This window comes from Melopsittacus undulatus, chromosome 12 (genome assembly GCF_012275295.1).
Source record: "Melopsittacus undulatus isolate bMelUnd1 chromosome 12, bMelUnd1.mat.Z, whole genome shotgun sequence".
NCBI classification, from domain to species: Eukaryota; Metazoa; Chordata; class Aves; order Psittaciformes; family Psittaculidae; genus Melopsittacus; species Melopsittacus undulatus.
Window position 1 is genome coordinate 20,353,111 of NC_047538.1, and position 26,795 is coordinate 20,379,905.

The 26,795-nt window shown below is 46.6% G+C and overlaps 2 protein-coding genes across 2 annotated transcripts; one reads left to right on the top strand and one right to left on the bottom strand.

The window, feature by feature from the left end:
• The first annotated feature begins 494 nt into the window (after positions 1–494).
• On the top strand, positions 495–11,334 carry RHOF (ras homolog family member F, filopodia associated). Its single transcript, XM_005145191.4, has 5 exons — positions 495–653; positions 763–850; positions 7,297–7,406; positions 8,124–8,258; positions 10,354–11,334. Exons 1-5 carry the CDS (start codon positions 495–497, stop codon positions 10,516–10,518), a joined length of 657 nt encoding a protein of 218 aa, XP_005145248.4. The 3' UTR covers positions 10,519–11,334.
• Positions 11,335–12,870: 1,536 nt separating this feature from the next.
• Positions 12,871–25,138, bottom strand: TMEM120B (transmembrane protein 120B). The gene is made up of 12 exons (XM_034068118.1): positions 24,977–25,138; positions 21,173–21,291; positions 20,079–20,195; positions 19,112–19,171; positions 18,446–18,541; positions 17,274–17,363; positions 16,550–16,615; positions 15,561–15,622; positions 15,219–15,311; positions 14,854–14,918; positions 14,611–14,679; positions 12,871–13,679 (listed from the first exon to the last, which is right to left on the bottom strand). Exons 1-12 carry the CDS (start codon positions 25,133–25,135, stop codon positions 13,566–13,568), a joined length of 1,110 nt encoding a protein of 369 aa, XP_033924009.1. The 5' UTR covers positions 25,136–25,138; the 3' UTR covers positions 12,871–13,565.
• Between the last annotated feature and the right edge of the window lie 1,657 nt (positions 25,139–26,795).

Consider the following 26,795-nt stretch of genomic DNA (forward strand, 5'->3'; position numbering starts at 1 on the left):
AGTCTTTACCTGCTCCCAACATAGCTGGCACTGCACCCCTCAGCGTCAGGACTGGGATCTACCGCTGCAGAGGATGAGGCTGGACTGGAGACATAACAACGTGGTCCTTGAGGTCCGAAAGGGCTCCATGGAGGAATAAATGAGGACAGAGATCTGGTGCCACAGTTGCTATATACATGGGGACGAGCACCCAAGTGTGGGCAACATGGCGGGTGGTGGGGAGCGCAGAGAGGCCATGGCCCAGCTGTGTGTGGAGGCCTCAGAGGCGGATGGGGTGAGCAGCCCCGAGGCTCTGAAGGGAGCAGGTCTGAAGGGAGCAGCTCTGAAGGGAGCAGGTCTGAAGGGTGCTGAGGGCTCCTGTGGTGCTGAGGCGGGGCCCTGAGGCGCCGGCGCCCGGGGCAGGGCCAATCCCCAGCGGGCCGCGGGCGGTGCCTGCCCGCCCCGGGGCGCTGAGGGGGGGGAGCCGCGTCCCGGCCCCGGCCCCGCTCCTCTCCATGGAGGCGGCCAACGGGGCCCTGCCCTCGGCCGGGGGCTCCCTGGGCAGCGCGGCCGTCCCGTCGGGCAGGAAGGAGGTGAAGGTTGTGGTCGTGGGGGACGGAGGCTGCGGGAAGACTTCGCTGCTGATGGTGTACGCCAAGGGCGCCTTCCCTGAGGTGAGCGGGCAGGCCCCGCCGCCGGGCCTGGGCTGGACGGGGGGTGAGGGGATGGGGACCGGCCGGGGCGAGTGCTGGTCCCTGGGTACAGCCTCTCCTCCCTTTGCAGCAGTACGCGCCGTCCGTCTTCGAGAAGTACACTACCAGTGTTAGGGTGGGCAAGAAGGAGGTCACCCTGAACTTGTACGACACCGCAGGTAAGGGGTTCACATGGCGCTTCCCTTTTCCCCCATCCCAGCAGGATCGGGAGGCAGTGTCTGGGAAGGGGCAGTGCTGGGGCATTGGCCTGGGACCGAGCCCAAACCCAGCCCTTCAGGTAAATAAGCAGAAACTGCTTTTACCGGTGTAAAGCCTGGTTCCTGTGAACGCGCTCCTGTTTGTGTTCCAGCAGTTCTTGTGGTGTCTGTTAAGCCAGGCTGGAAGGCGAAGGCTGTAAAGCTGAACCTGTTTCCAGCTTGCTTTTCTACGGGCATACTTTTAGCATAATATCACAGTTAAACCTGCTGGAGAGTAAAGTACAAACCAAACAACAACCGTTACCTGTTGCATGCATAAATGTGCCTCCCAGGAAAGAAGGGGTTGCTCGTCTAACGGCAGCTCTAGCCAGGGACTCATTCATTAACATAACAACCCTGTTTATGAAGAAAAATCAAATAGCAACCATATCTGAAGGCATTAAACCCCAGCTCCCAGCTGCAAAGCATAATACAATCAACCAGGAAAGTATTTTAATCTTCTGCCACATGTGACCCAACAGGGATGGAGGAAAAAGGCTGGTTTGTGTTCAAAAGGCTGCAGCAGGAAAAGCCGTTTGAAACTGGTGGTTAATTCAGTTGGGTTCATGTCAGAAAGTTGTGAAATGGTTTGTGTTCAACTTCATTCAAAGCTCCTATCCAGCTGCCCTCCTATATGAACCCTAAAACTGACATCCCTTTGGGTGGAGTGTAAGTCATCTGTCTCAGTTAGCACTGTGGAGTTGTTACAGATTTACACCAAGACAAATACAAACTGAGTGCAGTCCATTTCTAACAGCAGTAAAGCACACTTACCTTCTTGCATGTTGTATATATCTCAATAGAACAGTTTTGAATCTGAAAGGGAATTTTATTGCTGATCTTTATTGCAATAGAGTAAGATCCTAAGCACCCATTTTGCCAGTGCATCTTCTTGTGTGAATGTTGCTGTTCTCGTGTCCAGTGATTTGGATAATGTAGCTTCTACTGAATGGCAAGGCTTTTGTGTTGGAAAAGAGAAGGGCTGAAATCTACTGTGAGCAACCAGAGAGGGATTTCCTTAATGCAGCATGTTGGCACAAAGGACTTGCCACAGTGACGTTGTTGAGTTCTTATGTTTACTCTCTGTCAGTGTGGAATTTTCCCTGTCACGCTGTTCTTGACACTTGGCTGCCTCTCATTTAAAATCATTGTGCTTCCGCTTGACATTTGCCTTTGGAGTCTCTTCCAGGCTCCAAGGAACAGGGGCTGGCTCTAGAAGTGGTGGTAGCTCGGGCAGGTTCAGTGTTGTTGCACTGACCTCTCGCAAGCCTGAGGTAAGAGCCCAGCTTCCTGTGTCAGGCAGAGTTTAGCCCTTTGCAAGACTTAACTGCTTCCCATCCCTCATGTGGAAACCCCGAAACCAGCATGTTTCACCACCCAAGAGTGTCATCGCCACCAGGTGACAAGTTGCTAGAGGCTGCTGACACTTGTCTCCTCCCTTCCTGTCAAGTCCCTTTTGCTTTGCATGAGACACATCAAGATTATCGGGTACAAAGAAAGGGAGGACGTTGCCACCTTGGTCGAGGCATTTGCTTGGGGATCCAAGAGACTTGGATTTTGTTTCTGTTTCAAAGTTAAGAGTTTCCACTTCTTGCTGTGCTTGATAAAGGCAAAGGCATTGAAAGGCAAATGAAGTGACATAGCTTTATGTTACAGATCTGTCATACTCTAATCCAAGCAGCTTTTCATCCTCTTTCTGAAGCTGTCAGACTAGAGGAAGAACTCACTTGAGCACACATTTTAATCCCATCCTGTTTTTAATAACACAAAACTGATGCTGATTTCCTTAGGGATTAGACTAGGATCAAGAGTTGTGTCCTGGCCTCCAACTTTAAATAGTGCAGTAAGAGAAGAGCAAGGAGAGCTTCCAGTTCAGGAGACAAGAGCTCCTATCTCTCTGCCACATGGATTCAGCATGGGAGATGCAGTTTTGCAGTCAGTGTTCCACTACGTTGTCTTGCTTCTTTTGTATCATGCACCAGCAGCTCATTAAATTCCTCTTTCAGCTGGGGGATGATGCTCTGGGGTGGGTGCAAAGCACAAATTGCAGGTTAAAGAGGAGTCTAAACATACGACTTACTACAGGAAGTACTGTGGTTTAACTGCAGCATATCACCCATATTTTGTGAATCATCTTCTGACTTACTGAGCTGTTTGAGTTGGTCTTGCTCTTTAAAACATGCTTGTGTTTTGCTTCTCAGTCTGAAGGGTTCCAAATCATTCAACTATAAAACCACTGAAATGGGATCAAAAGGATGTACAATCCTTTCTGAGGGGAAGGGCTTCAGCAAAGTGCCATGTAGCAGTGCAGAGGAGAGGGCAAAGCTGTTCTTCTATAAAGTCACTGCATCTTCTTGAAGCACCCACTGCAGAAAGGACTCTGATATTTTTAGGATCTTGCTAGGAGCAACACCAAATAGAGTTGCATGCACTTCAGCATCAGGAGAAAGTAAAGGTCAGGTGCAGTTAATAGGTTAGTCTAAAATACACTAGAGTACCAACAAATGAAGTTAAGTTAGTCTAAAATATACAGGAATAACATTTTTTGGTGAGACTTTCGTACCATGCTGCTCTATCTTCCTCATCAGACACCTCTTGCTATTGCAGGAAGTTGGTGGCATACATATGCAATGCGTAAAGGCTTTGTAACATCACTTGTCTCATCTGCAGGCAGGCTTTGCAGCTGCTTATTCAGTTAAAAGTTTCAATTTCTTGCTGTGCTCAATAGATGCAAAGGCATTGAAAGGCAAATTAACTACTAAGGGAGATGCTTTAGCTGCAGTTCAGTCACAAGGTTCAGTTTCTGATGGTGTTCAGCACAGGACTTACTCAGACCAAAGAAAAGAGCTCAGCTGGGGAGGAAGCAATGCCTCATCATTGTGGGTGCTCACTCCAACAGCCAGGAAGCACACTCCAGTGGGGTTTTTCAGGTCTCTAATGACAGATGCACAGCACTCTGGGGCCTTACAAGACATTCTAGAAGCCAGTATATGCAAGAATAACTTTCCTTAACTTTGAGAGTGTACCTGAAGAAGATAACCCCAACTTCTTAACTGAAGTGTTTGCTCCACACCCCAAATACACTCTTCTGCTGGTTTTATTCTTGCCAGAACTGACAGTTTCCTGTTTCTTTTTTGAACTGAGTAGTGAAAAATACATAACTGGCAAGCTTATAACCATGGTATTCCCATGGAGCCTGCAGAATAACAATCCAAAGAGAACTGGGTGCATTGCATTTCTGTGTGCCTCTGAGAGCTCAACATTGCACAGTTTCATGTCAGTCCTGTACCATGAGTGTGGAGTGTCACAGACAACACACAGCCATACGTAGGAAGTGGTCAGCTGTATGGGACAGAGTGGCAGGATATTACATTCTTCCTTACCCCCTGGCAGTTGGTGGCAAAGTGCAGCACTCTTGCATGTACTGGTAGGTTCCTAAGCTTGCAAGTCTTGACTCTACCATTTACCCTCTCCTGTCAGTAGGTGCTGAGCTCCTTTATGGATTGAGCAACACACAGCCTGGCACTTCTTTGGTATAAAACTGCTGAAGAGGTGAGGAAGAGCAGATGGAGGTGAACATGAGATGCACATGAGATAGAGACTTGTGGTTTCACTTCTCCCATTCAACTTCAACCACCTTAGCTCACACCTCACCACACGGCGTGACTGCATTTATGTGGGTTGTGCAGCATGCACAGAGCCATGCAGGAGTGTGATCTCTGCAAAGAATTAACCAATTGTAGATTAATTCAGCTGGATGGCGTTTTTTCTTTAAAAGAAAACACCAAACAGGGTCTCTGATGCTACAGTAAATTGAGGAAAGCAAAGCAGAGTCACAGCTATGCTCACACATAGGGATACATTTAACCAGTTCTTCCACAGCATGCTTTTTGTTAATTGGGGAAAGAAAGCAGCTACCTGTGCTTGAGGAAGCACACTTGGGGGCTTTGCACACACAGTTACTGCTTAGATTCAGCCCTGTTCCTTCATTGTAACTGTTCCAGCAGCAGACCTAAATCTGTGCCAAATTAGTTCTGACCACAGACTGAGCAGCTTTACAGAGGAAAAGTCTCCTGGGCCCATTTTTGCATTTCATCAGCAGCACTTAAGGGCAGGGGGTGAAAGGGATTGTTTTCAGTGAGAGGGATGTCGATGTTTAGACACAGCTTGATCTGGGTCCTGTTACATCCTCAGCAGCTGAAGAACTGCATCTGAGCGCTTAAATAGCTTCCTCTCCTTCCAAGTGAGCACTGCAATCATCTGTCCATAATACAAGTTAAGCAATTACCACCTAACCTTCCCCCTGTAGTCTCTGTGCTCTACCTTATTCTGTGCTCTGTATTTGAAATTCCAAATGTACATGGAGCTGCATTTTGCACACCAGCATTTCCTGATGCATGTATCTTCTCAGTTTGCTTAAGAAGAAGATAACTGCACAGCTGGTTTGAACATGAAGGTGCTGTTCACTGGGGCATAGCTAAGAGGTTTTGGCTTGCAATACAGAATGTTTGTGTCACATCATTGAAGACACCTCTTCTGTTAATCCTATCCAGAGTATTAACATAGCTGTGTGTTCTGATTCCAAGCAAACATGTTTCTTCCAAGGGGACAGTCCTGTCTGCCTCACAAATGGCCAGCAATAACTTGGAGGTCCTTGTGATTTTACAAGGTACATTGGTAGAAGCTGAGGGGCATGAACTTGAACAGGGAAAATCATACAGACCACATAGCCCTAGAAGAAGTTGGTGGCACCCACTGTGTTTAATACATTTAAAGGATTATCAGCAACAAAATGGTAAATCAGCTGCAAACAAGTAGGTGGATTGAGAATAAGAAGGGCTGAGCAGTACAGTCTTGGCTCTGAATGTTTCTACAACATGGATAATATTGTCAATTGTCTATTATTACCTCGAGGGATCAATCCTTCTTTGTTCTGCACCTTGCCCACAGAACATGTTGCGCTTGCAGAGGCTCAAATATGAAGTAGTTCAAACCTAAGATTCCTTCAGGCAGACTGAGTAATGGCTTGGTCAGTAGGGATTGTCTTGTAATAACCTGTACCTCAATCCATCGTTTAAATGAAGGAGGGGATCAAAGTATTGTAGAATTACTGGCTTTCTGATATCTGCAGTTCTTCAGTTTGCAGCTGGGGACAAGCATGTTGGCCAAAGTAACAGGTATGTGACTGGGGACTGAGGTGCCAAGGGCAGGAATAACTGATATAAAGTTGGGGGCACGCTGAAATTTTCAGCATCCCTTCATTTGAAATACCAATACAAAGGTTTGAGATGTGTAACTTCCCTGTAGGGCAGTTTCTAGGCTGCCTGTTCACTGTGGTGGTTGAGGGATGGAATAGCATTCCCAGTTCTTGTTTTGGAGATCTGGTGCATCAGAGACATACCTGATTACAAGGGTAGCATTTAGACGGCAAATATATCTACAGACTGCTTAAGTCATGGTGTCTTCCTGAAGTCTCTGAACAAAATTCAGATGTAAAAGACTGGGTTTTTTTTCCTGAGCTGGCAACTTTATCTGGCAATTATTTCCTTCTTAATCCCTCAGAGCAAGATACCTTCAGATCTCAGTGTGGTGATTACTGCTAAGTCATCTGTGCAGCAAGGGGAAGAGTATGGGTCTGAAGCAAATTAGCTTCCTCAATGGATCATGTGCTAGAATAGCCCTAGTCAGACAAATCCTCTCCTTTTCCAGAATTCAGAGCATCCCTAAGCTCTGCTGTGTAATCCTGGCTTCAGAGACCAGTTAAGCCTGGCTCCTGTGGCATCATGTTGAGCAGCAGTGCTGCTGAAGGCAGAGCATGCTGAGGGCTGCTTCCCCTCAGCTCACTGGGCTGGGTAAAGCAAGTTTGCCACTGAGGGTTTTACTTCAGCATTTGTGTCTAGCAAACACAGTGTTTCTTCTCCTCACAGCATCATGTGTGCAAATGATATATTAGGGAGGACAAAGCCACTGCCAAATCGCAAATGTTTTAGTCGATAACTGTCAAATTCCTCTTGCTGATCCTGCTTGTGAGCAGCCACTTGGCACTCAGGTGTTGGACCTGCTTTGAAGTACTTAGCAGGCTTTTTATTCTAACTTGCCAAGGACATGCTTTATTTCCTAAAGCATCACTTTTGTCAGGAAAGAGGAATCTCCTGCATGTCACAGAATCAATAGGGTTGGAAGGGACCTCTGGACATCAGGTAGTCCAACCCCGTGCTGAGGGAAGGTGTTTTACAAGAATGGAAAACCTGCAGTCTCTGCAATTACAGTCCCATTGTTCTTCATCTCAAGTATGTATCTTTACCTGTTCCCATATGGCTGGTTAAGGACAGAGATTCCTTCTATCCAAAACATTCTCTGTGTTCCAGGGCAGGAGGACTACGATCGGTTACGACCACTTTCCTACCAGAACACCAACGTCGTGTTGATTTGCTACGATGTCATGAACCCCACTAGCTATGATAACGTGGCAGCCAAGGCAAGAGGCTTTTGTAATTGCTTCAACCTTTTAAATGAATTGTATAGGCCTGATACAGGACAAGATGTCAGATTAAAACAGACAGTGCTTTTAGTATCCTGGACCCTGGGTGTGTGGATGCACTCACCACACACTGAGCTGCAGGTCACAGAGCTCACCTCTCCACAGCTCCCAAGAGCTCACAACTGGGATTCTGCAGTACACCAACAAGATCAAACACCAGTGGTGAAATCACAGCTTTATCTGTTCTATCTGTATTGATGCCACACAACCAGCATTGCACACAAGCAGTTTAGATTCCATCCCATGCATGCTTAGCTACAGAACAGAGATGTAAAAAAACCCCTTGTCTGTACTAGGATTTCTGTAATGTAGAAGTTAGTGCCCCTGTACATCACACCAGCAAAACAAAGCAAGACTTGGCCCAAATTCTGCTCTTAAATACAACTAATAGGAGCTCTTCTAAACTTAAACAGGTGTTAAATAAGCACTTCGATATAGTGATAGATGCCACCTATATTGCATAAAGCAACTGATTTTGGGTAGGACTTTTATGTGTTCGTATAATGTAAATAGCATGTGTTGGGCCCCTACCACTAGCTGAACAGCTTCCAAAACGCTGAAATTGCAACCTATAATAAATGCCCATTGGCTTTATTATTTTCATTTGAAACAAGAAAGAAGACAGATGTAAAGCTTTTGTCTTTCTACCATCAGTGGTACCCTGAAGTGAATCACTTCTGCCGCGGTGTCCCACTCGTGCTGATCGGCTGCAAGACAGACCTCCGCAAAGACAAGGAACTGCTGCGCAAGCTCAGGGCTTCCAAGCAGGAACCCGTTACTTACAACCAGGTAAGTACAAGTATGCTTAAAATGGTGTCCTCTTTGCGAGAGATAAAGCACACTTACACTTCAATAGCATTGCTCCTCGCAAGTACAATCACAGGTACTCCAGAATTAGGTGTTCACAGCATCCAGATAAAGGAATCATTGACAGCACTAAGAAGGGTTTCTGGAAGTGGCCAAATCACCACTCATTTTTAGTACCAAAGTTAAGAGAAGATGAAGAGTGTTTTGCATGTCTTGGGGTGTCTGAAAGGACACTACTGGCTACTCCTTCTATGCTCTTCACATCTCCTTGTTTCCTTTCACAGCTGGGTTATTACTGCTACAGATTTTTAAGCCTTGATGAGTTTGTTGGACTCCCTTCATGATTTTTATGAGCATACATTGCTCCTATGGCTCGTACTTTGATCAGGATCGTGAGAAAGGCTGAAGATGTGAGGATACAGGCTACAGAATTAAAAAACTTCTGGAAAAAACAGTTTTGCAAACCCTATTTAAAAATAAGTAATTTCAAGGACAATAGCAACAACATCTGCAAGGCTTCTCTAATGTAAGAGGCTTTTCTTTAAAGTGATCCTAAAAATATCTACATATTATCAAATGTTTTCAATTTAAGTATTCTGAAGCACTGTTACATCACTGACATGGCTGTCCTAGGTACAGGAGAAACAGTGATGGAACAGCTTGTTCCATGCCACATGGGCCCTTTCAGCTCATCTCCTACCTTGTTTAAACAACAAAGCTATCTTCTCCTCTCATCTCAGCAAGAACAGCAGCTTCCAAACTGCTTGAGACGCAAGTCCAAGGAATAAGGTTAAGTGCAACAGGACCTTGAATGAATCACTGCTTTTTCTAAGCAGCATGAAAAGAAACTGCAATTGCATCACCACTAAAGCACATGGGGATGTTCAGCTTGTCTTCCTTGCTCTCAAGATGAGATGCCCATCTTGTTGCTTTGTGAACAGCTGCTCCCTCATCTGCATTATGAACTCACATCACCCTCGCATGTGAGGTTGAGGACAAGCAACAGACACTTTAGGCAAGTCTGCTGGGGCCTCATGCGGTTAAATCCCAGGGCCCACACAATGTGCAAACTTTATCTCCTATGCGAACCCTCCCACTTGTTTTTTCTCCCCTAAAATATACACTACACCTCAGTCTTTTACAGCTGGTGGCATCTTGAGTCATGCAAAGTGATGCTTCCAGTGCCAGGCCCAGAGGAGATGAACAGTATCTGCCAGCATTGCAGCTTGCAAATCACTGGAAGGAGACAAACTTCACTTAAATATGATGAAGAAAAACTCCCCTATGGAACCCTGAGTGCTCAAGTGACCCCAGCTCCCAGGGCTTATAATTAAACAGAGTTTGTGAGCTGTGGTTTACAGACCTGAAATTCCCACTCTAAGGTTCATAAGCATTCAAAAGTGGGGGCCGACTGCAATGACAAAAGGATCACAATCAAAGTAAGAAGCCGTTGTCTTACGTCTGTGGTGATTTCACACTCCAGGATTGCATGCAAGTGTTTCAGATTCTGGCCTGTTCCCATTGCATGCACTGGGGTGAGGTTGAGAAATGTTCTAAAGACACCCATTTACGTATATGAGGATTTTGGCTGAGCCCTTGTGATGCTCCAAAGCCAAAGTTGGGGTTCTTGCATGTGCACCAGCAAAGAAGGCAAGACATTGGTATAGATTCAGCTCTTGCATGTGACACTCATTACCAAAGGTGACATCATGTAACAGTTAAGGTCAGGCCTGAAGAAACATTGCTGTGTAGACACCTTATCCTCACGAGTATCTACCTCAGCATTTCTGTTAAACAGATTTAACACTGACAAGGTTTTTACACTATCAGCAGTCTATATCTTAGTCTCTAATGCACTGAACTGTTAGGCCAGGCTCTGGATCAACACAGAGGGAAAAAAAGGGTTCATTTAACAGTGTTTATCAACAATGCCACTTACACTCTAATATACTTAGAGGCAGCTTCTTTCTTCCCAAGCTCATGGTATGATGTACAAAATAACTTCCTTTTTTCCCACCACATATTCCTTCTCTCATACATTGGCTTTACATCTTCTCTTACCTTCTGTCCTCTGCAGGGGGAAGCCGCCTGTCAGCAGATCCATGCGGAAATTTACCTGGAGTGCTCAGCAAAGTGTCGGGAAAACATTGAAAATGTTTTTAAAGAAGCCACCACCATTGCCCTGAACGCCCTGAAGAAAGCCAAGAGGCAAAAGAACCAGCGAGTGTGCTCGGTGTTATGATCCGGACCATAAGAGAGCACTGACTGCACCACAGCTGAGCCAGTCAGGGTTAGGAACAGCCTGACGTTAAAGGCTGGGGTTTTCATCGCACGTTTCTGTTTCTAGAACAATTTTTATATTCAATTTTCATTATTTTTACTATTTCTGCACTTTTGTGGCACTGCTCTCCCCAGCTTTTTGAAGCTCTGGTTTTACTGATGCAGCGTGCCTTCGTCCACCTGGCTTTTGCTCCTGACTGCAGCCAACCACCAGTCAGGTCTCGGACTCACTATTTAAATTGCAATGAAAAGCAACTGCTAGTGTGTGAGCTAATTGGGGTGGTTTTAACTCTGCAGAATAATTGTGCCATGTTATAACTACAATTTACTGCCTTTTCCAAGCAGAAAAGCCACATCTTTTAGAAGAAGCGATGCTAGAGCAGCTCTGATGATAAAGAGATGAAGTTCTGTCTTAACTTGTTGATGGAGCATCCACTGCTCACCTGTGCTGCTGGGCCAGCTTTGCAGAGCTGCACCCTTAGAGGTCTCCTTGCAAGGCCTGCTGCTGCAATGGAAAGTGGCATTTACCAGTGGAGATACATAGGTTGCTCCAGTTCAGAAATGGGAATATCATGGAAAATACTTAATTTATAGTTAGTATTGGTCCAAGCAGCTATTTTATAATGTAAAGTTAACTTTACAGTAAATTGACATAGCTGATTTAATACATCACAGATGGAAGTACTGGTGCATTCTAGGGGAAATACTTAACTCATGTTTGTTACCTGGTTAAATCTTCTCTCCTGCTGTAAATGAAGCTTTTCCCTTTTCTGATGAAGGTGGCAGCTCTCTGGTTAAGGAAGAGGGATGCTCCCACTGCACAACCTCGTGTATGTACCTCAAACCTCCTGGTTCTTTTGCACATCCCATGTGGTTTGATCTCAGGATTTCAGGAGCAATCATTTTGTAACCACCACAAACCACATCTGTGAGGGGGAAGGGGGTTTCTGCAGTACAGGTGTTGCTGAAAGATAAGGTAAACTACATCCCATCCTAAGGGAAAATGCATAGGATTCATGGAAAGGTGATAAAACTTTTGGCAGAAGGTTCCAAGTGGTGCATGCCAGTAGTCTACTATTAAACATTACACATAGAGCCTGGTAACTGTCTATCAGAGCTCATGCTGCTTTACCCTTTGCTGGGTACAGGACCAGCTGGTGAAAAAGTGGTTTGGAGTGAGGCATCATTAGTATTTTACATGCAGGATAAAGAGATCTTGATCCGTGAAATCTTACTCTCTTTTTTCTTCCTTCTCCTTTTCCAGCTTCTTTTTGATCACTTAATTCATTGAATTAATGAATCCCTATTAGCTTAAAATGGAAAATTAAAAACTAAGAAGTTTGCAGACATCTTTGATTATAGAAAACTCGTGAACAGTTGTGCAGTACAGCCACTAGAAGAGATCTGTCAGTAAAAGACAACCACTCCTCACCTTACCCAGTTCGAAGCTGAAACATGAACATGCAGGAAGTGAACGTGTTTACCCTCAGCTCCATGGTGAGAAGCTTTCTTGCTCTTTTAATCTGAGTTTCTCATGCTACAGAACTCATTACTCACCACGAGCAGAGCTGCCCATCCCTGCAGCTCCACTGCTCCAATCCAGCAGGTTCCAGCATCACTCGCAAAGTAAAACAATTTACAGTTCATAAATGGAGAGTTCAAAGGATGAAACAAACCCCAGACTCACAGGGTATGCAGAAGTCAGAAGATAACATAGCAAGATACAACCCAGCTAGGGTGACAGTTGTTCAAAGTATGCAAATTGCATTTCATGATTTCATTTCAATATTGTTCATGCCCACAGGACAGCGACACTGTAATTTTGCTGCCCTGCAGCAACAGAACTGATGAAACCAGTTCAAACCTGTGGTGTGGACATGTTTCTTCAGGAGCACACTTGCTGGGAGGACATCATTCTGGGATCACACTCTGCCAAAGTACGTGCCCAGTTTGGCCTTTGTGCTAGCTCAGAGGCAGGATTTACTGTTGGGAAAAACACTGCCTAAAGCAACTCGCAATACTGAGCTGGCCTTAGGAGGTACAGATGTTGCAGCCCCCAAAATGAGCTGATTTGGATGAGTAAATTCAAGCAGCACAAGGAGCTCAGCAGGATGCCAGTACTTAATGTACTGGCAGTACTTAATGCCATCCTCCTGAGTGAGTCTTCACATTCTCTTAATTACTGGTACAAGTGCAGCATCTAAAGGCAGTATTCAGTATTTCTGCTGAGCCTGTCCCCCACCTTTCCAGAACAGTGTCTGAAAAACCAACCCAAAGGGCAAAGTGCATTATTAAAAAGGGGCTGAAGCAGCTGTATATTGAATGGTTTATTTTAGGTCTGTTCCAGGCCTGGCCAGCTGACCTGGTCTCCCTGGAAGAAGGCTAGCAGACTTCCCTGCCATTAAAAACTGCTTCTGCTTGCTTGGTTTTGTTTCCAAAAGAGGATTTCTCTTCTTTAAATAGCTTCTGAAAAGTGTATATATAGCAGCAATATGGTACAAAGATGGGCTTCTTTTTCACAGTACACACAGGTTGGTATTGCCACTGAGAATACACCTTCAACAAATGCCTTTAAAACAGCATTTGATCTGTGTTACTGACCAACCTGGAGCATTCATAAGCCTTTGCAAATCCAGTACCCAGAATTTAAATAATAAATCAGGAAAAAGTGTTAAATAGCATTCCAGAACTGGAATTACAGTAGATCCCACATTCTCCCAATGCTGGCACTTCGCTGGGCAGGTGCATGCTGCTCTATATACAGAAATAAAACCCCAAAAGCAAACATAGTTTGTATTAAATAGACATAAATAGCAGGACTGCAGACTGGAGAGCCATGCTTGCGGTAATACTGAGTCTGTGCTGGCAGAGTCCACATCCTTCACCAAACATGGGGACGATGAGTCCTTCTGAGCCTGTCCATCGTGTAGCTGGGGTTTAGTAGGATCCATCCCAAACCCAGCGCCTGCCACAGGCAGTGGGATGGCAGCCAGCACCCAGGGAGGGGGGTCACAGCTTCTTCATTTTGTCTTTGTTCTTCTGGAGTTTAGTGTGCACGACTTTGAGGGTAGTGAGGAAGTTCCCGAGGAAGAGCAGCAGAAACGTGAAAGCCAACACAGAAACCTGGGAGAGAAAGGAGAGGAAAACCAACCAAGGTGAGAGCTGAGGGTACTGCTTTGGCCACATAAAATGAGTTCTGATGGGGCTTTGGTTGGCAAGTCCAGGCATCCATTAGCATGGAGATCTAAGGAGTAAAGATCATAGTCCAATATATATCCACACATTCAGCTGTGTGGGTTAACAGTATGATCATTTAAGTAGCATTTACTACTTTCAATATTATAAAATGGATTATATTTAACACTGCCAGACTCTATCAGACAGTAAAACCAAATCATTAAGTTAAATTTAATGGATTAACATTATGTCCATGCAACAGCAGTGACACAGGCATGAGGAACAATATGTTTCTGTGGGAAGGTGTGTTCCTCCTGATACAGGTGAGCACACAAGTTACTGCAAGATCCAAACAAAGTAAAGACCATGAGATTATGTGCACATGTGATGCAGTCCAATCCAGATCTACAGGAGCAATAGTACAGCTGGAAAGACATGTTTGATAGGTGACAGCAACTGATAACAAGTGGAAGGATCCTTAAAAGTGGGGCAGTGATGGGGACAATATGTTTTTAAGTGATTCATTGCCATCATTTTTTTGTCATCATATTTCTGTATATATGACTCATGGTTCAGCCATGAAGAACCACCAGCAACTCAGCAGCCATTGCTATGAGATGCCCATATACATCAACAATGTGATATTGACCCACATGTGTTTTCTGCCCGTACATGCTCTGCTTTTCAGTCTGTGCAGTCACCCATGGGTGGCAAGCTTCCTTACAGTAACACACATTTGGGTTCCCTCGTGTAGGCTCTGTGCCACATCATCCTGAGATGTTTCAATGGAGTCAGATGCCCAAATATCCTTAAGGATGTGGTTATACACCCCCTCTCCCCTTGCTCTGGGCTATTTCTGAGCAGAACCAACACGCACCTGCCATTCTTTGCACTCCTTATGCCTCGACAATCCAAAAAGTGTGATTGCATTATACAGCTGCCAGAACTACAAAGGAGAGAAAGAGGAAAAGCAATTTCATTACTAGGAAAACCAAACCAACCAACCAAACCCTTAGAAACATTTCTTAAGGGTGCATGTGATCCAGAGCACCTTTTTATGGTGCGCTGCAGCCACCCAGGCCCTGCATAGCAAAGGGAGAAATGGGATTGCCCAACTTACATGGCCAAAGAACAAGAAGGGAAGGAGAAACGTCAGCCCCCGCCACATCCAGGACTGAAATCCTTCTGGAAGAGGTTGACAGAAAAGGCAGAGAGTGAGCATGTAACAGCCAGGACCAGAGCTGCAGCCCTCCCACCCAGAACACCCCATAAGGGCTATTCCTGTCCTGCTCTGCAATAACCTAGCAATTTAAAACATATAAAGATGTGGTAATGGGAGGATGCCTCACTCCCCTTCCTGCCTTAGGACACTTGGCAGGGCAGGGGGGTGGCAGCTCTCTCAGGAAGCCACACAGCCACTCTCCCTATCACTGCATCCAAAACCTGTGCAAATCATCACAAAGAAAGTACTGCAGAAAACCTCACCTACTGTGAGGTCCAAGTGGTTTCGCTCCCCCAAAGCACGGAGACGATAAAGGCAGCCCCTTTGGTAATAATACTGTAAGAACTGAACACAACCTGGAGAAGGAGAGAGAAAACATCACTGCATTGGCTATTCAGAAGCACAATGAAGGTATCAAATCATTTTAATAATGTTTAATCCAAGAGCATATAAATTAGTGTTTCTCTCTGCACGCTGCATATTTGTTATCTGTATATTCTCACAGTTTAATACTCCAGTATTTAGCAAGCAGAAGTGTTTTCTTCTAAGCACATAAGACACAAAGCTCTTTTAGCCCATGAATTAGCAAGGGAAGAGGTACTCACTCTGAAATATTGAAAATGCTAAAAATTGACTGCGAAACATCTGATACATGAGTCCATCTGGCCTGAAAGCAAAATACAAAGGGTCTATTTGTTTGATCAGAAGCAGATGATGCAGTGCCCTTCCCCTTCACCACCAAGCCAGATCCCATTAGCAAATGAAGCAAGCAGCTGGTACCCAGCCCGCTCCACCCCATTGGGATGGGGTGGCTGGCTCCACCCAGCCCTGAGAGGATGCTACAACCTCATACCCCAACTCTGGTGTGTAGGAAATGCTCTCATTGATCAGGTTTCCTCTCTCCAAATGCTGCTACCTCTTATTCATTTGCCTATCACAGCTTTCTCTAGGCAGCAAAGCTGTTAAGCAGCACCTGCATGGTTGTGCTCCTTATCCCAAGGGCAGGTCAGGGCAGTCAGAGGACGAAGGACCTTCTGCTCCTGCCACTACGTCATCCCCTCACACGTTCAGGACTAGAAACATTTGTTGTTTCAAAACAACCTTTAATTATTAACTAATCAGTTCATGCCAAAGTCGAGACAGGTTATACAGGGGCCTGTCCTGCTGTACTACTGCGCTGTTTGACCAACACCACCACCCCTTGGAAGGTAACTTGCATGTTTGGCTTTATATTCTGTTTGTCATCTGGGTTCAGTGAAGGCACCAAACAGATTCATTTTGTGGTGTCCTCCCTCTAAAGCAAAGTGATGATTGTTTGCTCAGTTACACAGAGACAGAAATCAAGACACTTGTAGAGATTTTGCCACCATCAGAGTAACTAAGGCTGAGGGTTTGTGTTGGCTTCTGTCTTTTTTAGCTCAGCAATGTAAATACAAAGTTGAAGTGCTGTATTTATCACTGAAAACATATGTAACATCAGACAAATACTAAGTCAGAAGCTTCACCATGTGCTCCTATGGCCACAGCTTTGGATTTAAATGCAAACACCATGAAGCAGGCTTGAAGCACCTCGAGCTGTTGAGAGCACACTCACCATGTCAACATTACTCCAGACAGGAAGGTGGAAACATAGTGATGGGAGACCCACCAGCCTTTGATCCTGAACAGACAAAACGTGGCAGTTAGACCAGAAACATGGATTTGGGCACTGTTAACTCTGGCTTTACATTTACAGACAAAAAAGTGATTCTGACTTGAGAGGGGGAATGTCAGGAAACAAAATCGATGTCACGACTCAAGCAAAAGGGCTGTGGAACATCATCCTGGCAGTATGGCTTCATTTGGGGCATGAAGCCAGAACTGCTGGAGGGAGACTCAGGACCAGAACACATCCTGCATGCTCCCACAAGCTCTCCAGCACAGCAAGCAGCAGCCCCTGCAGCATGAGGTACCACAGTGACTAATGATGTGCAACCCACACAGCCTTTTTTCTTTCCAAGCCAGTAAGTGACATTTTCAAGTCCTTCCTATGAGGTGGCTGCTTCTTTCAGACATGAATGCTGCAGAAAGGCCAGAAAATTATAGTGAAGTACAGGGTGCTAGTGAGGAGGAACCTTCTCCTCCCTCCCCAAACCTCAGGTGGTCCCATCTGCGTTGGGAAGCAACCAGGAAGGGGGATGGAGAAAAGAGACCATGCAGAGAGGCATCAGCATCTTGGTTTTGCTGGGCTTCAGTGCTAAGCTGAATCCTCTTTTGTTGCTTGTTTTCTTTTAGAGGACACTTCATGCTTTAAATAGTGTCTGCAGGTGGCACAGTACCTTGATCCATTGCTAATGAGGATGCTTTCCCGTATCGTCAGCGTGCAGTAATACCACACTAGCAGAAAGTTAAACACTTCATCTGTCACCCTGTTAAGCAGAAAACACACACAGTAAAAGAAATGCTGTTAATTATAAGGACACATTCAAATAAAACCCCTATTTTTCCTCCCTCCCCTTGGGCAAATGAAACCTGCCCAAGTGAGGCCACAGACACAAAACCCCAGTCCTGAATGTCCCCAACCCACATGCAGAACTGCACACATCAGCAGCACCCCAGGCTCTGAGCCCTTTCCTCTGGGAAGTGCCTCGTGATACAGCACTGCGGATCTTCAGCTGATAAGCAGGTATGCAGAGATGACATTAATTCCTTCTGAAGGAGAGAAAGCACCATGAAAGCAGCAGATGATCCAATTTAGAGAGGCATTTCCAGACTAATGAGGAGATTCCATGAGATCTATATAAATCCAATCAACTAAAAGAGCAGAAGTGCACTACACTCTAGGGAGGGGAAAACCTCAACAAATCAACTTGATTTTGCCATTTGCAAACCCTTCCAGCCAATGGGGTTCGGGGCAGCAGCTGTATAGGGCAGCATCATTCCCTGGTACAATCTTCCATTCACCCAGACCCACAGAGACCTCAGTGGGAGAGCCCAGCTCCAACACCTTCTGTTTTTTTAAGCCAAACTGAATAGTGGAAGCTTGTTTGTGCTCATTTTATCACAACCTAGAGATAACATTTCAGGTGTTATCATTCCATGCAAATCTTGTCTTGTTGCCTTTGCAACCCCAGAGCTGCAGCAAGGTGCCAGCCCCTGCCTTAGGCAATGCATGAGCAAAGCAACTGCTCATTCCCAAGCACAGTGTGATGCTAGAAAAACAACAGATCAGGACACATGAACATAGAACAGTTTGGGTCAGAAGGGACCTTGATGTTGGGCTTCTCTTAGCTACGACAGACCAAGGAAAGTTAATCAAGGGAAAGCAAGTAGGTAAAATACAGCTCCTGCCACTGCTGGAGAGGTGCAGAAGCTGTTAGGATGTCCAAATGCTCAAAGCCTTATCACTGCCAGAGCCTGTCTCGCCACCTTGCCTTAACAGAAGATAAGTTAGTTCAAACCCAGCACACTTCTATTCAAAATACTTGACTAGAAATAGTTTGCAGCTTACCTGTAGTGAAGAATAAACCTGCAGGTGACGGCCCCGAGTAACAAGATTATTGTCAGATAAAGTTTGAACTTCTCATACTCATCTTTGTAGGCAAACCTGGAAGGGAAGAGAAGGACTCAAAAGGGTGTTTTATCGAACATGGCTTCACTGCTTTCAAACCAAATACAAATCCCCACGCCAAGCCCAGAGAAAGGCAGTGCTTGAAACACTTAGAAAACCAGCAGACAGCAGTGAAAGGCAATGCTCTGCCTGCAGGGTCCACTATGCTGCATGGTTTATTATGCTGCAAAGTCCATCAGAGCTGGTTTCTGGGGTTTAGATTTTAAAAGAAGACTTTGAAATTTAAGATTTTTTTTAAACAATACAATATTTAAACCCATAAATCCCAATTTCTGGAGCACCATATGCCCAGAAGTCACAATGCCATTTTCATTGCAACCCCTGCCTTATACAAGTAAGGCAACAGGCTGAGCTGGGCTTAAAAGCAAGTGATTGTCCATCGGAGTCATATGAAGCATTAGCTTGGCCCATGTCACAGTCCAACTTGCCCACCTTCAACATTTGATCTATCAGACCCAAGAAAAATCTATTCCTATCTCTGGACTGGAGTCCACATCCACAGCTGGCCCCAGAGAAACCCAAATGCACACGTGCAGAAACACTCACTTTGCTTGGTTACTCAGGAGAGTTACATTCACATTTCCCAGGACCAGATTTAAGTACAAGCTGGAAGACAGAAAACAAAAGTAGACCCAAGTCATTCCTTTTATTTCAACACCAGAGGATGACCTAGATTGAAGCAGATGAGACCAGTGTCTCTGTAGGGTTTTAATTAAGGCAAACTGGAAAAATACCCTATAGAGCAGGATTTAAGCAGGAAAGATTGGTCAGCGTCTCCAAGAAAATACAGAAAAGGTTTATTTTCCTGGTCCCTTTTCTGTGCTACAGCCTAAGGGCAAGGTTTGTAGTGTGCACTGTCCAAAACAAGTAATAACAGAGAGAAATAGGAAGAAAAGACTTCTTCCAAAAGGCTGCAAATCTTTCTTTCTTTCTTCCTTTCTTCCTTCCTTTCTTCCTTTCTTTCCTTTCTTTCCTTTTCCTTTCCTTTCTTTCCTTTTCCTTTCCTTTCTTTCCTTCCTTTCCTTCCTTTCTTTCATCACTGCACTAAATCACCCCATGCCTTAGTCTAGACTTGCTCTCAGACCCAAAAGGCTGCAGCATCACACAGCCCTTAATAACAGAAAAAAAACTGTCCTGGCAACCCCACCTGAAGCAAAGTCTAGATACTAGAGTGGCTGAAAACACTTTAAACATCACAGAGAGAATAATCCTTGTGCTGATTTGGTCTTTTAAATAAAACGAGCACAGGACAACATTATTGTGGAACAGTGAATTGCAGCATCTCCCCTAAATGCAGGGTCACTTTTATCTGAACAAGAAAACCTGCACTGCCTACACACTGTACATTTACATACACTTGCAGCTCATGAGCTGTGCACAAGTGACACAGCAGCTCAGCAAGAGATTTATGACTAATCCAGTTTTACATGTATTTCTTCAACACGCACATTATCCTTTGGGAACACCACTGCTGTGATAAGCAGCACGTGTGCCTCTCCAGCAAAGTACGTACCCATTCTTCTTTGGCAAGTAGGCTTCCATGTCAAAGAAGGCATTTTGCCTCTCCTTGATCTGGCTGCTGATCTCCTGAATGAGAGCAAACTCTTCAGGACTCGCTCTGGCCTTGCACCTGCAAGAACACAGAAACAGGATATTCCTGCTCATGTTTTTACCTCCTTGTTTAGAGGAAAATGACATTGTCTTAAACCCCATGCTGTTAAAAAACAAACCATGTGAGTTGATGCCATTGTGCACTTTGCTGCTGTGTTTCTGCAGCACCATTTGTCTTAGCGGCTTTATTTCACTGCCTGGTTTGTGTTGTTGTAGGTTATTTTAACCAGCTGGTTTACAGATCAGCTTCTCTCTTCATCTCAGCTCAGTGAAAGAATCCTGTACTTCTTCCCTAGCAGAACATTTAGGGAATATCGTGCTTTGTTGCAGGGACTCCTTCCACTTTGGGAACTTTGTGTGTGGTTTCAGGCACTGCCATTGCAGAGGCTGCAGCTCTTCAGGCATGAAACATTTCAGGATGTAGCAAACACAGCTGATGATTTACTGACAAACTGGGGTTTTATCAATTAATGGAAACAGAGAGCAGTGCACAGCAGTGTTGGCAATCCCTGGTGTTGGAGGTGGTGGCTTCTGAGCTGCACACGAGGAATTTAGCCTGGGTTCAGGCTGCCAGCAGCCAGAGACAAGGTCCCTCCTGTAAATCCACCAGCAGCAAGTTACACCTTCACATTCAGGGATTGATGCTGCCCTTCCATCATAGCTTACAGAGCAAAGCTTTGTTCACTAGCAAGACAAGTGGACCAAAAACCTGTACAGTCCTGCAGTGTACAGCACATACCCCAAGGATGCAAATCCACACAGGTTTTGGTCCTTTGATCCTTAAAGATCATCTTTATTTACAGGATTCCATCCCTCATGGGGTTATGAACATTGACCTGGCTGTGATAGATGGAGGTGAATCAAGAATAATATGGAGCAAAATCAGCACTGCAACACATATTGTGTATTAAAACACTAAAAATCCAAACATTTCAGCCTTTTGGGAAGGGGAAACATCCCATCCCTGCCTCCTCCACCCTCCAGGTCTCCCGTTACCGTTGCAGGCTGTGCTTCAGATCCCTTAGTGTCTTCTTCTGCCGGTGTATGGAGCTGCTGCAGGCTGTCTGCAAGCCAGTGACTTCTTCCAGTTTCTGTCTGTAAACTTTGTGTGTTTCCTGCAAGAGAAGAGGAGACAATCAGTAGGAAGAACCCTCCTAGGTTACACACTGCAGTTGGTCCTTGCCTCTGAAGGAAGCAAGTAAAACCCTTTGTTTCTGGCAGTCAATACACACCCCTGCAAAGAAGCAGGGAGGGGGCGATGCCAAACCAGCCCAGATCCAACACAACTGAAATGGACACTAATGAAAGTCTTGCAAAAGGAAGAGCATCCTCTGTACACTAATTTTCTCTTCTCAATGAACCATTCCACTTGGGAGCTCCTCATTCCCATCCCACCCTGTAACAAAATCCCTCATCTTCCATTTAATCCCAATCTGTCCCCATCAAATGAGTGCCTAAGTCACAGTGCAGAACTGATTTCACATCCAAATTAAATCTATGGGGGAAAAAAAGAAAGATGAGGACCCAGAGCAGAAAAGAAAACCACACAAATCCACACCTGGGGGTTCAGGTATCCTCTGGCCACCACTGCCATCTCCACCCAAGGCATGTTCAAGCAACCAACCATCCCATCTTCTGGTTTAAGAGCTTAACCCATCCGCTCCTGGTGGCATTAGATGCTCCTTGAAAAGAACTTGATCTCAGCTCTCTGATCCTCTGAAGCCCTAATCAGTGTTTGACTGGGCAAAACAAGGATGTGCTGGAAAACTGCAAGCCCACCCAAAGGTGCCTGTGGTCTCATACCCCTCCCCTCTGCTTTTCCACCCTTTACAATGATGGCAGCACTTTCCCAAGCACAGGGAAACCTCAGGAAAGGCTGACCAGGCACCAAGGAATGGCCTCTGGGCAAATGTTAAGATCTAAAATAACTTGGAAAACAAGAGATTACAGCGTTAGTGCCAAGAGAAGGTGTGGGTTAAATAGATATTTGCACTTGCTGCTCTATCTACCAGCACATCAAGGACCACAGAAAATTACCACTAGTTTTCTCAATGCATAAACATGGTGGTAAAACCATAAAAACCAAATCTTTGCTCTCCTCCTCATTAGAACCAGGTTGGTAACTGCTCATTATTTACAAGAGCAATGCAAAACCAGCTCTAGTATCCAATTAAAAACCCTAATAACCAAACTAACCACATCCAGACACTGCAGCTCCAATCAGTTCAGGACTGGCTTGGCTTTGCTTAGCACAGGCAGGACTTCAGGGCCCCATGGATTGCACAGTAACTTGTTCTGCTTCTCTAGATGTCACGCAACAGTCTTTTAGAAGACTGGTGTAAAGGGTGTGAGAAGCTCCTTTCCCTAAGAGTGGGCAAGTATTTACTGGAAGCACAAACAGGCAAGTTGAGAGCTGGTAAATTCCACTGCTAGCCAAAAACATCAGGATAATAACTTCAAAATGACACTGGTATTTAGGACATAACGTTCGCTAGTAGTGCACTTATTTGTTCATCAAGAGAGGCAACTACTTAGAAAGGGGACTTACTGGCAGCACAGGGAGCTCAGCACTGCCTTTACACTAACACTTATAACCCACAGGCCAAACACTTGCCCCAGGGGTCAGGTTCTGCTCCAGCTCCCTCTCCACACAGGAAACAATATGCATGGAAAGCCAAAAGACCCATTGCACCAAGGGGGGCAGTATCTCTGCCCTGAGTTCTATTGCTCCCAGCAAAGATGTGGGGGTTGTCTCCATACCTGAATGACAACATTTACAACACCAGGACCGTGACTGCCCCAAGGGGATGCTCAGTGCAGCAGCACCTTTGAAGCCCTTCAAGTCAAAGCTCCCCATATACAAGTGTATCCCAGTTCTCCTTACCAGCCACCCAGCACATCTGGGGCAGAAGCTAGGACCAGAGTCCAAGGTGCTCCTCTGCAGAAGGAGAACACAGCCCCTGACCCAGAACTTACACTGCAACTATAAAATGAAACCAGGTATGAGTGCAATGAAACTGAGACTGTTTTGCCCCATGGGGTCAGGGCTGCTCTCAACACAAAAGTCTGCCCACCATCAGTTTGTTTCCCTTCTGGCATTGAACAAGGGATCCTTTTAATGGGAGTGACCAAAGTACCTTGGAAAACACCATGGAGCTCTTTGGGCAGCTCCTGCACAGACCCAGACCAGCATTTCCAGCTGAAGATGAAAACCAGGTCAGCCAAATACAGTGCTGAAGGGGGGTGATGCAGGCACGGAGGGGGTAAAGCTGCTGCTAGGAAAACCAGGATCCTCAAGAGCAAGAGATGCACGTGGCTTTTCGGATGCACTCACAGCAAGGGCAAGCATGAGCAGACACCCACATACAAGTTCTTTCTTACTTAAGAGTTGGGTTTTCTATGCCAACACATCATGGTTTGACTTGAATCCAGCTCAGAAGCACAGAGCTGTCCTCCAAAAGCACATTTAAGCACCACCAGCATCTCACAGAGCTGGAGGTGACAACACTGCGTTCAGACACAAAACCCACTTGTGCACCCTGAAGCTCTCAGATAATGGATGTTATTCCAGCTCTTCACCTCTACAGCACTAACTGCTCGTCAGTGACACCTCCAGCAGCTGCCACCACATAGAAAGCACTTCTATTTACCTCTTACTGATGGGGAAACTGAGGCAGGCAAAAGTCATCAACGTTTTGCTGTGGTTTAGGTCAGACCTTAGCAAACTGCTCGGCCAGAAGGCCAGTGAGCATACACAGCAAACAAGTGATCAACAAACCCACACCAGCTGGTGCTCCCCCCAACACCCAACCACCACCTTTCCTTCTGCTAACAAGCCTACAACCTGAACTGACTGTAATGAAGACAAGGAGCTAAATCTGGGAATCACACTTCTTTTTTTCCTGTGGTGCACGTTCTATTTAACAGCCTAAAAGAGGCAACAACAGCCCCGGGGAGCCTCAACAGCCGGTGCTTTAAAACTGCCTTGAAGATGTAAAGCACATGTGTAGGTGCAGCATTGATGACATACGTGGATGGGAAGGCTTCTGGAGGTAAAAGCATTCTGCAAGAACAGCTCTCAGCCCCTGCTCTGAAGTCTTTCTGTCCCTCAATGCACTTTACAAGATGGAAAACATCATTTGAATCCTTTATATCCCACCACAGGAAATTAAAGTCCGGTCAGATGTTCACAGCATTGGAGCTACTTGCGCTGCTATTGTGCAGTGCTATGGGTGCACAGAACCACCAGATCCCCCTTTTCCATCCTTGCTCCAGCTGAAGGAACCGTAGCACCGTGTCCCCTCAATGCCTCATCAGAGGAACCCGGGGCCGGCCATGGTTTGGTCCTGGATGTCCCATGCACACGCAGCACCCAGCTGGGGGTACCAGGGCACAGCGTGGCTTTGAGGTGCCGCACAAGGATGCTCATCCCATGCACAGCTTAGTGCAGGCACTCGGGCCTGGGAGAAGGCTCCGTACACGCGTGCCCCTACGGAGTGCAGCCCACCCGGGCCGGGGGCTGAGCCTTCCCGAGGCATCGGGACCCCGCTCTACCGAGGCTCCCTCCCAGCCTGCAGCAGGGAAGAACCTCACACGCTAAAACGATGCGAAAGCAAAGCCAAGGAGGCAGACGCGGGACACGGCGGCGCAGAAGATGCCGCAGACGCGGAGCCGGGGGAGACACCGCGATCGCCGCACGGCCCCGGAGCCCCGGAGCCCCAGAGCCCCAGAGCCCCGGAGCCCGTCCCTGGAGCCCCGGAGCCCCAGAGCCCCAGAGCCCCGGAGCCCGTCCCAGCTCACCTGCAGCTGCTGGAACTCCTGGCCCAGCTCTCGCCACTCCCGGCAGCACCGCTCCAGCTGCACCCTCATGGCGCTGCCCGGAGCCGCGCACCCGGCGACGGCAGCGGCGTGAGCCCGCACCGGGGCCGCGGGGAGGGCCACGTGCGCCCATGACGTCATGGCGCGGGGCTGGGCGCGGCGCCGCGGGGGCGCGCGCCGACCCGCCCTACCCGCCCCGCCCCGTCCCCCGCCCACCCGCGGGCACCGGGCTCGGCGGTGATGGCTCCTGGCAGCCATGGCTGCCCTCAGCCACAGACCCCCTCAGCCATGGCTGCCGGCAGCGAGCGGTTACCGGGGAGCACGTTCCATTCAGTCACGTTCCCTTCAGCCACGCTCCCCTCAGCCATACTCACCTCAGCCACCGCTCCCATCAGCCATGGCTCCCCTCAGCCACACTCACCTCAGCCACCGCTCCCATCAGCCATGGCTCCCCTCAGCCACACTCACCTCAGCCATTGCTCCCCTCAACCATGGCTCCCCTCAGCCACACTCACCTCAGCCATTGCTCCCCTCAGCCATTGCTCCCCTCAGCCACCGCTCACCTCAGCCACACTCACCTCAGCCATCGATTCCCTCAGCCATGGTCTCCTCAGTGAGTGCTCCCCTCAGCCATCGCTCCCCTCAGCCATGTTCCCCTCAGTCATGTTCCCCTCAGCCACCGCTCACCTCAGCCATTGCTCCCCTCAGCCACACTCCCCTCAGCCACACTCACCTCAGCCACGCTCCCCTCAGCCATTGCTTCCCTCAGCCACACTCCCCTCAGCCATTGCTCCCCTCAGCCATTGCTCCCCTCAGCCACTGCTCCCCTCAGCCACACTCACCTCAGCCATGGCTCCCCTCAAGCAACGCTCACCTCAGCCATGGCTCCCCTCAGCCATGTTCCCCTCAGCCATCACCCCACTCAGCTGAGCCCGTAATCTCTTTCCACCTCCTGAGAGATCACAGCTGTTTGTATAATCTCATTATTTCAATCACATCTTCGGGAATAAAACCAAAACAAGGTAAAATAACAGTGAGTTCTTTTATCTGGATCTAGAGAATTTGTTTATTATGGTGAATGTCATTTGATTTGCCAGGAATAGAAACTGCATATTTTAATTAGGTTTATCAATTTTAAAAGGACTCTAATTTCTGAGCTAGGAGTTATTAAATAAAATATCACATCATATATATATAAATCACTGGCTATAGTCCTGAGTGACATTCCCATATCCACATTCTCAGCATTTGTTTTATTTAACTACCAACTTCTGCAGTTTTGAGGCTTTTTGCAGTTTTTCATCCTACAACTCACACATGCTCCAAAACCACATTTCTTGGAGAAAAAGACCCCAAAAACCTGAAGAAACGTTCATTCTTTAACTTTGCACCGAGTTCTCAGATCAGGGCTCTCCTTAACACAGAGCCTGCAAAAGGGAAGAGGGTATCACTGATCCAGAAAGCTTTCTGAGTGATGCCTGTGGAAAACTGCAGCCCAATGTGGTCTGTACCCTGCTGCTCCCAGCAGAAAGGAGGCAAGAGCTGGAAGGAAACCCTTTCCCACAAGGCTGCCTCTTAAGCCAAAGTCAACCAGAGACATTTACATCTCAAACCTTCCACTTCTTTCTAGTCCTCCTCGATCCTGCTAATTATAAGTCTCAGAGTGGTGGGGTAACGCCTTCAGTGCTGCACCCACTCGGTGCTGATCCAGCTAAACCTGACATACACTTGGGTGGTGTCCAAGACCCTCCCACCTCTTCCTCTGGCTTTTCTTTGGAATATAGCAGCAATTAAACACACA

Coding starts and splice junctions, on each gene's coding strand:
- RHOF (XM_005145191.4), top strand. CDS start 495: ATGGAGGCGGCCAACGGGGCCCTGCCCTCGGCCGGGGGCTCCCTGGGC. Junction 851..7,296: donor GAACTTGTACGACACCGCAG/GTAAGGGGTTCA, acceptor TCTGTGTTCCAG/GGCAGGAGGACTACGATCGG. Junction 7,407..8,123: donor ATGATAACGTGGCAGCCAAG/GCAAGAGGCTTT, acceptor TTCTACCATCAG/TGGTACCCTGAAGTGAATCA.
- TMEM120B (XM_034068118.1), bottom strand. CDS start 25,135: ATGACGTCATGGGCGCACGTGGCCCTCCCCGCGGCCCCGGTGCGGGCT. Junction 18,542..19,111: donor CTCCTGAGTAACCAAGCAAA/GTGAGTGTTTCT, acceptor CTTCCCTTCCAG/GTTTGCCTACAAAGATGAGT. Junction 15,623..16,549: donor TCTGGAGTAATGTTGACATG/GTGAGTGTGCTC, acceptor TTTTGCTTTCAG/GCCAGATGGACTCATGTATC.